This window comes from Elephantulus edwardii, unplaced genomic scaffold, assembly GCF_000299155.1.
Source record: "Elephantulus edwardii isolate Elephantulus edwardi_28Jun2011 unplaced genomic scaffold, EleEdw1.0 scaffold00185, whole genome shotgun sequence".
Classification (NCBI taxonomy): Eukaryota; Metazoa; Chordata; class Mammalia; order Macroscelidea; family Macroscelididae; genus Elephantulus; species Elephantulus edwardii.
The window spans coordinates 339,852-351,302 of NW_006399935.1; the positions used below are offsets into that span (position 1 = coordinate 339,852).

General features: G+C 45.4%; 1 protein-coding gene across 4 annotated transcripts in view; it reads right to left on the bottom strand.

Moving 5' to 3' along the window:
• The window catches only part of ELAVL1 (ELAV like RNA binding protein 1), a 40,950-nt gene extending 37,476 nt beyond the window's left edge, over positions 1 to 3,474 (bottom strand). For 3 of the 4 annotated variants that reach the window (XM_006896333.1, XM_006896335.1, XM_006896334.1), the window contains exon 1: positions 3,294 to 3,405. In XM_006896333.1, the coding sequence (XP_006896395.1) occupies positions 3,294 to 3,375 (82 nt within the window). In that variant the 5' untranslated portion in view covers positions 3,376 to 3,405. Of the gene's footprint in view, positions 1 to 3,293 lie in introns of all 4 variants that reach the window. The other variant, XM_006896332.1, reaches the window with a different exon arrangement.
• Between the last annotated feature and the right edge of the window lie 7,977 nt (positions 3,475 to 11,451).

An 11,451-nucleotide genomic window follows, 5' to 3' on the forward strand; every position in this document is an offset into this window, starting at 1 on the left:
GTGGAACAGGCAGTGTGAGCGCTGTCTGGGAGGAGGTACTGGCCCAATCATCCCCACAGCTGGGTCATGCTGGAGTGGTCCGACAGAAGGACTAGAGGGCAGTGAAACGGAAGCTCATGCCCCAGGTTGGTCAGGGAAGGCATTTCCACGCAACGGTGGCAGGATGCCAAAATTTTAAGGTAGGAAGTGCTGCAGAAAGTAATGTTTATTTTATTTAAAGAACTGCTGAAGGTGCCAACTGTTAAGAGCTCAACTTTAACAAAGGGGTTGGTGGTTCAAACACACTCCTGGCACTGTGAAGAAGGCAATCTGTTCTGTAAAGATACAGGCAAGAAAATCCTGTAGCGCTGGTCTATCTTCTAACACACAGGCCGTCGTTGAGTCAGGGCTGGCTCAGGGGCAATGGGCTTGTTGGGTTTTAATTTTTGAACTGATTTCCAAGTGACATTTTTGCTGTTTGCACCAATCTCAAAACGAATTCCTTCTGGATTGCTCGTTTGCTCATTGTTGTTTACTCAGGACTGAGATAGCTGACCTCGAGCAGTTTTTAAGAAAGGTGGTAAATCACACGAGAGGTTCACAGGAGAATCCATCTTTCTTCCTTGAAGGAGTTTCTTTCTTGGAGCAGTTGTAGGATTCAAATTGCCTGTCTTTGGGGTGGTAACACAACTCCTTCCCGCTAAGTCCTCAGAGTGCTCCCTACAGATCTCATCACACCGAGCTGTGCTCATTAACATACCTCACATTCTTTTCTCTATCATAACAAACAACATATGAACAAAGAAGTCAGGCACTGTGAGAATACTTGCAAGACTGGACTTTAATGCCAGTGGTATTAGTGGGGCTGAGGATGCCCTCCCACCAAAGACAAAGAGGAAGAGACACGTGAGAAGTGTGGGAGAATTTGAAGAGCCCTCTGAACTAGGGTCTCCTGTAACATGTAAAAGAGATGGTGGCTTCTAGAATATTCTATTACAGCTAAAGAATGCATTTATTAAATTGTGTACTGTCAAAAGTTCCTATTTAGAAGTTTGTTTAAAAGAAGTGCTGCTGATGCTGTGGGTTAAACCCTGGTCTGTGAATCCAAAGGTCAGAAGTTCAAAGCCACCAGCGATAGCATAGGAGAACAAGGAGAAAGTCTGTCCTCATAGAGATCCACAGCTTCAGAGATCTGAGAGGGCAGTTCTGCTTTGTCCTGTAGGGTAGACAGAAGTTGGCAAGGACTGGACGGTAGTGGGTTTGTTGTATCACGGAATCCGAGGGCTAAGAGAACACTTAAAACACATGGGTTCAGTGCTCCCGTTTGATCACTTAATTCCCTGCCTGGCAGTAGGTCTGCCCACTGGCCAGGACGCTTCTACAGGTGTTACTCCGGAGGACAGGTCTGTTCACATTAACTAGAGAAATGGTGAAAGCTGATGAAGCAGGACCGTGAGTACACAGTGTTCAATATAGTCTATTTTTCAAACGTTTTAAATGTTTTAATTAGTTTTCTGTGTAGGAGATCAGTGCTAGGGCTAGTGTCCCCACCCCCACCTCACCCCCAGCCCCCACGACCACTCATACCCTGACTTGTCAAAGCAGAACAAAGAAGAAAAGGAGGAAGAAGAAGATGTGAGAAAAGAAAGGAGGAAATGCTTTCAAGCACCTGCTCTTCTCGCCCGTTTCTAGTCCTGGAAATGTACTCTCCTAAGAAGGTGCCCCATGAGGGCTTTGCCAGGTACCAGGCTATTAGGGAATGAATTTTGTCCTTCCCACATACTGGTGGAGGTCTAATCTAGAAATGTTTTCCTTAAGCAATGAGGCCATGACCACTGTAGCGTGGATTCTAAACCTAACCACTTCTGAGTCACAAAATGAGAAGACTGAACAAAGATGGGAGAAGAAACTGGGAAGACAGATGCCATATACAGATCCAAAGAACTGTGGGCCACCCAGGGCTGCACACATGCAAATAACTGGCATAGAAAGACCCTGATTTGGACTTTGAACCTCCAGAACTATGAGGAAATCCATGCCTGGTTTGGAGTTTATCTTTCACTATGACTTTTCTAGCCATTATTTGACTTTGCTATGCAGATGGGCAGGACTGTGCAAATAGTGCATGTGAGCTTATCCACAAGGGGACTGGCCAGTCTTTCCAGTGAACTGAGCAAGTCAGTCAGAGAGAGAGACAGATCTTCTGCCCACTGCAGAGAAAGCATGACAATGTAGGACGCCCTTCCTACTCCAGCTAAACCTACAGCAGCAACACGTACAGTCGAACTAGAGATCACATGTGAGATGGGACCTTGGAGGTGGGAAGCCAGTACTGACAGGACTAAGAACTATGTTGGTACCTTGGGGTGGGAAGCCAATATTGGCAGGACTGAGAACTTGGGGTCACCAAGCCAAGAGGCTCAAGGCTGAGGTGGCTGCAGTACATCTTGAGATGTTCTATTATTACTATAAATTATAACTTTTTGACTTCCTCAATATGGTTGTGTGATCTGTGAGCTACTGCACTGGATTTTGGCCACAGCAAAGTAGTAAGATTGGTGGTGAGATGAGTAGAAAGAGATCTAGGAGTATGAGGGGCATGTCTGACCTCATGGGAATTGGTTTTGTGTTGCTGATGCTGTGGACAGGACAGTTTTCCTTTTGTGAAGCTGGTAAAGGTCAGATATGGCCATCCCCCGGTGGCCCTTGCTCTTTTTATCCTGGTCTTTAATGTCACCTACTTGTGGTAGTTGTTATCCTGGGACAAGGCAAGTGCCAGCACTTCATCTTTCTGGAGTACTCTGTTAATCCCTCTAGCTTTCAGAGGAATCCCCCTTTCTGAGGTCTCCTCATTCTTCCTCTCCTCTCTCTGTCTTATTTTGCAACCACTGTCTTACACTGTACTTCCCGTCTTCTGGGATCCCAGGCTCAATCTCATACTAAACTGCTACTGTCAAGCTGATGTGGCTTCATGGCAGCCCCATGCATGGGAGAGTAGAACTGTGGCTCCATGGGGGTTTCAGTGTCTGGTTTTTAGTTAGGGGACTGCCAAATTTTTCTTCTGAAGACCCTCTGGATGGACTCAAACTACAGACCTTCAGTAAACAGCCACTTGACTACCCAGGGACTCGAATCCTATATTAAGGCAATGGACAAACAGCACTTGAGGTGAAAAAGAGACTCCAACACCATCATTTCAGGGCTGCAGCCATTCTTCACTGAGGACTGCTGACATCACATACCCAGAGTATGATCCTTAGCAGGATGGACACCAATAAATACCCCTTTTTTACCAGAATGTCTCAGGTCTTTACCTGCCACTTTGTCTCGAATAAGTTTTGCAGACTCAACTTCACCAATACTGCTAAACAAACTCCGTAGCTCATCCTGGGTCATGTTCTGGGGGAGATAGTTGACAATTAAATTCGTTCTCCCGATATCATCCCTGCAGTCTTCGGCCATGTGGTCTTCATAACCATTAGACATGGTATTTTTTAAAAAATCTGCAAAGAAAAAAAAAATCAAGTAAAAATTTGAACGGTTCACACTGCAGTATACAATAAAGCAAAACCATGGCTACATCTGGACATAGTACTTTTCTTTGCATAACAACAGACACGTTTACTGCCCATTTCAGCACCAAAGTTCCAATAAAACAGCTAAATTGCCTCTTAAGAGCTTTCCAGATATTTCTTATTGCTTTCTCTCTTCTCCATGTCCACTTATGAACTCAACTGGACCCTGATGGGTACGGCTTGGGCCTTTGCACCCCAATTCCAGATATGTCTAATCCCTATAAGCAGGCTGTAAACATCACACTGATTCCAACACACACAGCAACGAAGGCAGGAAAAAGGTTATGATTTTCCAGCCTGTCCAAGGAACTTGGTCTTCACTGCTGTAAGGTTAGGTCTGCAGAAGTCTTTACTGACCAAACATCGAGACCAGTGAAGTTTTAAAGAAAAGTCTAGATCAGCGTAGCTGAGTGCACCCGGATCAATCCTATTCTCAGAGCACAGCTCTCCCTGGGCGTCCTCTGGTGCTGTGCACCTACAAATCTAAGAGGTCCATTCACCCACCCGCCCCTCACTGTTGCTAGCTGTCAACTTCACCTCCGTCCCCAGCCCAGTACTCATGGTGACTGCAGGCACACAGAAGGAGCTGTCACCTGGCTTGAACTGCTGTGCTCTCGTAGTGCAGTGAATTATCTGATGTGTCTATTCCAAGTCATGGTCTGTGTAGTGCTCACCAAATGGCTGAGTGGTGGTTGTTAAGAGCCACAGAGCTGAGTACAACTCAGAGATCCTATGAAGAGCCAACCCCCTGTGCTTCCTCATCATCTGACACACTAGAACCCATAGGTGCAGTCATCGTGTCAATCCATTTTGTAGGGGGTCTTCCTCTCCTGGAGAAGAGTACTGAATATCCCATGAACTACCACAAGAGCAAAGAGATAGGTCTTGCAAATAGTGCAGCAAGAGTGCTCCCTGGAGGCAAGGGTGATGAAGCCTCTTCATCTTTCATACTTTGGACATAGCTAGGTGAGGCTATTCCTTGGAATGGGGCATCATGCTTGAAATGGCAGGGGAGGACTGTTCAAATGTGAGGTATTTTTTTACCCTCCAAGGGGACTGGATAACTTGCTAATAATGTAAACGAGTTAAATTGTTACCTTTTGGCTGGGACCATGGTAAGGGAGGGGGACCGGTCAGTTTTGCCATCTTGCCAGTCTTAAACTGAGCCATTGCAGAGGTGAAAAATGAGGTTCTCAGGGTGTAGCCTGTGCTTTGGACCTGAGATCCAAGACCAGAACGCAACACCAGAGATGATGTAAAAGGAAGTGGTGAGATGGTGTCAGAGGGTGCCGGACAGAGAGGTGGAAGAAACCAGGAAGATAGAGGTGCTCCTGGATCATGGAGTGGAAAGCTGAGTATTACCCATGTGGCTGCTTTTGGGCGCTTGCTGGGGAGCTAAGTGAGCTAGAACTGAGTGCTTTTGGGCACTGGCAGGGAGGTGTGCCACTGGACACATAACTGGCAGAGTTAAGAGCTATTTAACATGTGCCTAGGCAGAGCCAAGTAAGGCCAGGAGGTCAAGCATCAGAGACGCTGTCTTGCCTGACCAACTAGGTCTGGGGTCTTCTCTGATTCTCTCAATTGTAACCTGTTATTTTTCCAAGTAACAAACGACTCATTTGCCATAGTCTGAACCAAAACAGAAATGTTAACATTGAAAAATTAAGCTGCATTTTGATATTTGTCTCAAAGAAAGTGCAAGGAGGGCACTGCTTCCAGGCAAGGGCGGTGACATTCAGTCTCACAGACTCTGGGTGTGTTTTTAAGAGAGACTAGTCCTTGGAAAGAGACATCATGCTGGGAAATGTAGCGAGTCACCAAAAGAGAGGAAGACCTTTAACGAGATGGACTGTCAGATACTCAATGGGCTCAGGTGTGTCTGAGATGCTGAGGATGGCGTGGAATAGGGTAAGGTTCAGATCCACCGTTCACAGGGTTGCTGCGGGTCGCAATCAACTTGGCAGCATCAAACAATGATGTTCAGTCCAAAAAGGATTTCAACAGTTCTCTTTTCCCTTCTGCCCACCTCTCTTTTCCCCCTAAGAGCCAGGCACCTATTCTGCTGACTTCTCTCAAGCCTTGTTTTCAGAGAAGATCACCTGGATAGAGATGACCCTGTTCTCACCCCAAATGAAGTGCCCTCTGCCTGGCAAAAAAAACCCCACAACAACAACACAAATAAATAAAGCTTCTGAAGAAAGGGTGAGCAAACCACAGCCTGTGGGTGAAACATGGCCCACCGCCTGATTTCATAAATAAAATTTACTGGCACACTCACTTGTTTACATATTGTCTACGGCTATTTTTTTGTATAAAGTAAGATGGAGGTAGTTGCAACAGAGGTCTTTATTTAAAAAAGGAGTGGTTTGGATAAAAGTTTATACAGCCAATTAGTTTTTCATGCAACAGTTTATACGTTTTGTTTTGTGACATTAGTTGCAATTACTCCAGTGTAACAGCACTTTCCCTTCCTCCCTGCTTCCCAGTCCGCCTCCTTTCCCGCCCCCTCCTGCCAGGGGCCTTGAGCTCACAAAGTCAAATATATTTACCATCTGGTTCTTTTCATTTTTTTTAAACAGGGGGAAAAAAAAATAAGTGTCTACTCTAGTCTTAGAACTTCTAGGAGAAACATTTTAGTGAGGTTTTTTGGTTAGGAAAGTATTCTCTGATAGCAAACCAAAGCCCAGTGCAGAAAAGGAAAAAAAAAGTTGATAAGACTACACATCAGAATGAAGACGTTTTGCTTATAACAATGAGAATTAAAGTTAGTGCAAAGCACATATTTGAAAACAGACTTGTGCATTGTTAGCTTAAAAACGGTCTTTTCTGTCTAGTGGCCTAGTGGGAAGAAGCTGTGCTGCGATTCCAAAGGCAGGCAGTTTGAGTCCACCAGCTAGCTGCTTCATGGGAGAAGATGGACAATCTCCTGCTGTGTGATTAACTGCTGCTCAAAACCCACTGGAGGGTCAGCTATGGGTCAGTTTTGCCTCTATGGTTAGACAACAACAACAGCCACTATATTAGCTCCCTCTGGTCTCCAGCTGCCTTGACTACAGACACATGGTCTTGCAAATCATCAACATCTGTGAGACTACAATAAGAGAGAGAGAGTTTCCCACACTGGAGAGTGAGACCATGGTGAGAGCAAGACTTCAATGACTATGTGGTGGAGAGATTGTGGAAAGGCTGTGGCATTTCTGTGGAGGGACTGGCAAAGTGTAACCTGAGGCTTCTTGCCTTTGTGCCGGCCACAGTTAAAGATTTTTCTTGCCAGATAACTGAAGGAGAAGGTGATCTACCTAACTGCTGAGGCAAACCTTGCTGGATGACTAAGGACACCAGAGGCTTATTGAATTTGTGCTGCTGAACTGATACCAAGACTTATACTAATTAAGGAATTGTGTTTTACTATTAATCTGGCTTGGACCTGCTGGACTAAACCTGGACTTGAGATATCTCTTGCCTCTCCCACTTCCCAACCTATTTCCCTAAAAAACCCCACTCTTTGTACAACAACTGTGAGTAAAGTCTGTGAGTCAACAGCAAATATCAAACCCAATGATTGGTGGAAATAAGTGCAGAAGCACGGAGGGTGGTGTGCCTGCCCTAGCAGCTGGCCATTTGCTCCTATGGATATTATTGATGGGGAAAGTTCCCTTTTATGAAACTAAGCCACCTCCACGTTTCATCTGCTCTTTTCACAACTTATATCTGTTGTTGTTCAGTGCCGTCCTGTTGAGCACGACTCATAGCAACCCTAAACAAAAGTTCGGAACCCTGTTCTATAACAATTGTCATTTCTCTAATGTTCACAGAGTTTCCAGAGGCATGTTGTTTAGGAAGTGGATGCCGATTCTGATTCCAAGCCTATCTTAATCTGAGAGCTCCACCACTGTCCACCATAGACAACCATTATGGTATTTGACACACCAGTGGCCCAGCAGTCAGCATCACAGCAAGCCCAAGTTATCTCAGTACTTTTATCTAGTAAAATAGAAATACGCATTTAAAAAAATTCTCAATACTTAAGGAGAAAACAAAGATCCCAATTTTTAAAATGGCAAAAGTGTGAACAGGCACTAAACCAAAGACTGCATATGGCCAACACACATGACAAGATGTTCTGGTCACAACAGGACTGGTTATTAAGGAAATGCAACCTAAAACCAAAATGAGACACCACTACATCTCCAAGAGGACAGGTGACACAGACAAACAAAAAGAACAAGTGCTGGCAAACCAGAACTGTAAGACACTACTGCCAGGAATGCAAGACACTTGGGCAAACAGGCAATTTTATAGACTTAAATACTCACCATAGCATTCTGAAATCAAGCTGTTAGTATTTGCCCAAGAAAACTTCAGTGTATATAAAAATGTACATGCAAATGCTTATGGAAGTTTTACTGATAATTGCCAAAAGTTGGATGCAAATAATTCACTGAAGAATAAACTGTGGTATTACAGAAAATGGACTACTGTTCACCAGCAATATGTTACTAGTGACTCCTGAAACTTGGATGAATTCTGATTAGTGAAAGAAACCAGATTCAAAGGGCTACATCTGGGATGATTCCATTTCCCATGGCATTCTGGGAAAGGAAAATAGCTGAGAAGGGCAGTGAGAAGAATTCTGCCAGGAACTTGGGAAGAGGATGAGCCAGTGGCCAGGGATCTTTAGAGTGGTGGTGGAACAACTCAGTGTGATACTGTGAGCACATGACAGCCAGCATTTGCCAAAACCCACAGGACTATGTAACCCAGACTGAACCCTTATGTAAACTACTGACTTAAGTTAATAATAATATCTCAACAGAATAGCTTATACTAATTATCAACAATGCATTTGTATGTTAATAACAATATTTCAACATTTCCCCATCAATTGTAATAAATGCACTCTATTGTGGCAAAAATGTTCCTAAGAGAGGAAACTGTTAGGCACTCTGACCTATACAGCATTCCCAGGTGACTGTTGTTATGTGCTGATGACTCAAGTATGACTCAGAGTGACCCTATGAACAACTCTGAACTGTCCTAAACTGTGCCACCCTCACCATCTCTGACATACTTGAGTCCATTACTGCAGTCACTGTATCGATCCATCGTGCTGAGGGCTCACCTTCCTTTCAATGGCCTCTACTTTTCCTTTCCAAAGAATAGTCCCTTCTAGCAACCTGCCCAAAGTATGTGAGAGGAAGTGCTACAAATGGTTTGCACTCAGCTACTCATTTAAAATGCCAACCATTTGCACCCACCTAAACAGTGCCTTAAAAGAAAGGCCTGGAGGATCTATTTCCATCATTTCACAGCCACGAAAAATCCTACAGAACACAATTGTTCCTCTGACATCGGGAATCACCAAAAATCTGAATCAACTCTATGACAAATGAGTTTTCGGTCTCTTCCTTCTTTTTATTTTTGGTGTGTGTGTGTGTGTGTGTGTGTGTGTGTGTGTGTGTGTGTGCGCGCGCGCGTGCGCGTGCACGTGTGTGCGTGCTTTGCTAAAATTTTCTATAACCTAAAACCATCCTAAAGAATAAAATCTATTTGGGAGAAAAGTAGCCTTTTGGCCTGGCAACCCTATCCCATGGCCTACTGACTCCTGGGGACATGCTTGTCGAAGCTCAGCAGCCCTTGCAGGTCAAACCCTGGAAACTAGTAAACAAGCAAGGGGACAGAAATCCCACTCCCGACAGTACAGAAAAGTGCATGCACTGTGCCTGGGGGTCACTCCAACCTGCTGTCCAAGTCCTTCCCCTTGACAGCGTCCAAATCCTTGCTGCTCATGCTGGGCCAAACTAGCTCTTTCCCACAGGCTCCGACGCCGGCTGGTCTTCCCCATCACCCATCACCAACAGCCGATGATTCTCAAGCTATAGAAGTCTCTATCCCCATCCCTCCAAGTATGATTCCTGGAGAAACCTCAAAGACGACACATTTAACCCCACAAAGCCAGCTCCTTCTTCCTGCTGGTTTTTTCTGCCAACAGATCATCACAAGATCACTTGGTGGTATAAATGGTTTGCTCTTGGCTACTAAACCAAAAGGTACAACTCCCTTCCCCCTCAGACACACACCACAAAGGAAAGGCCTGGCAATCTAATTTTATAAGGTTCAGAGCCATGAAAATCCTGGGGGCTTTACAGTTCTACTATGTAATACATGAGTCACTATAAATTGGAACAACTTCATAGCAATTGAGTTTCTCTGGGTTTTAAGATTAGCACCCTAAAGCACAGATGCTTCATTCTTTTGTTCCTGACCACAGTGCTAATAATGGGAAGAGTCTGATCCAAAGTATCACTGCAGGGCAGTGGCCCAGCCCCATCTGCTCCTCCAGCTTCATTCTTCACCCTCATACTCTTTCCCCTTCAGTGACCCTTCAAGCCCCCTCCTAGCTTCATGCCTTTGTCTCAGCAGCTCACTCCACATAGGGGCCTGTCCTTCCTCTCCCTCCCCGATCAGCTGTAAAGTCCCCTCCCCAGGACCAGAGTGCTCCACACCCCTCCCATGCTGTAAGCCCTGACACTAACCACTCTAAGATAATCATGCTGTCTTCACCAGTAATCAGGGAGACCCTGGAGGGCTGAGGTCCGCAGAAAGGTCCCAAGGTGAACTTTAGATGGGTCAAACCAGAGAACAAACAGGCAGAGGAATCATTTGTATCTGGTATATTTCTTCTACATGAATTCAAAGTGTCTAGATGTCCTGACACTCACACATTCAGTTTCTTACTTTCTGAGCTCCTTAGCAAGCACCATCCCAAAGAACCAAAGTTCACTGCAGGGAGCAGAAAGGGAAGCCTAGCTCAGCCAATGTTCCCGCTGCTCCAGGTGTTAGGTGCTGTCATGCTGGTCCCAACTCCTAGTAGCACTAGGCACAACAGAACAGAACACAACACTCCCTGGTCTGGTCCTGTGCCGTCCTCACAATCGTTGCCCTATTTAAGCCCACTGCTGTACCCACTGTGTCAACTCATCATGTCGTGGGGCTTCCTCTTTTTTACTGACCCTTTGATTTGGAAACGTTCAGAAACTAAGCCTACCACAGACAAGTCTTGTGCGAACTGGCTCTGAGGACTCTCTTCCCGTCACATGGCCCTGCTTGCCTGTATCTTGGGTGATACTGCTACTAACATCTGCACAATCTCTACCGCACATGCTCAAACAAAGTTCCCTCCACTCCAACATTCACGGCCAGAGAGGAACTGAGCTCCAGAGGGTTTTCATGGTTGATTTTTTGGAAATAGATTCCTGGTCTTTCTTCTGTGGGACCTCTGGGCAGACTCAACCCTCGAACCTTTTGGTTGACAGCTAAGTGGTTACCTCTTGTAACATTCTGTCATTGTTCAGTACCACCAAGTTGCAATGACTCACAACTAACCTTCCACTGGGTTTCCAGATGCAGTGAATCACATGGGAAGATACTGACCATCTTTCTCTCATGGAGTGGTTAAGTGGGTTTGAACCATCTGCCTCTGGCTGGCAGTGCAACTCCTTACCACTAAGCCACCTGAGCTCCCTAACAACACACAGAAGAAGATACAAGCATCTTTGAGCAAGATCTCAGTGAAAGAGAAGGAGAGGAAGGTGCTCACCAAGATGCGCTGTTGCAATGGCAGCAGCGATGGGCTTGAGCATGGCAGAGATGGTGAGTTCAGGGCAGGGCAAGACAAGGCTCCATCTGTTGTGAAAGGCTTGCTCTGAGTCACAGGGGACCTATCAAATCTGACATGAAAACGCACATATGTGGCACACATACAAACCAGTGGGGTTTGGTGGCACAATCTGGAGGAAGCCGCTAAACTAAAGGTGGTACTTCTTGCTGGTTCGAATCTACCAGCATCTCTCAGGGAGAAAGATGGACAATTTCCTCCCTTGTGACTTTTCACCCT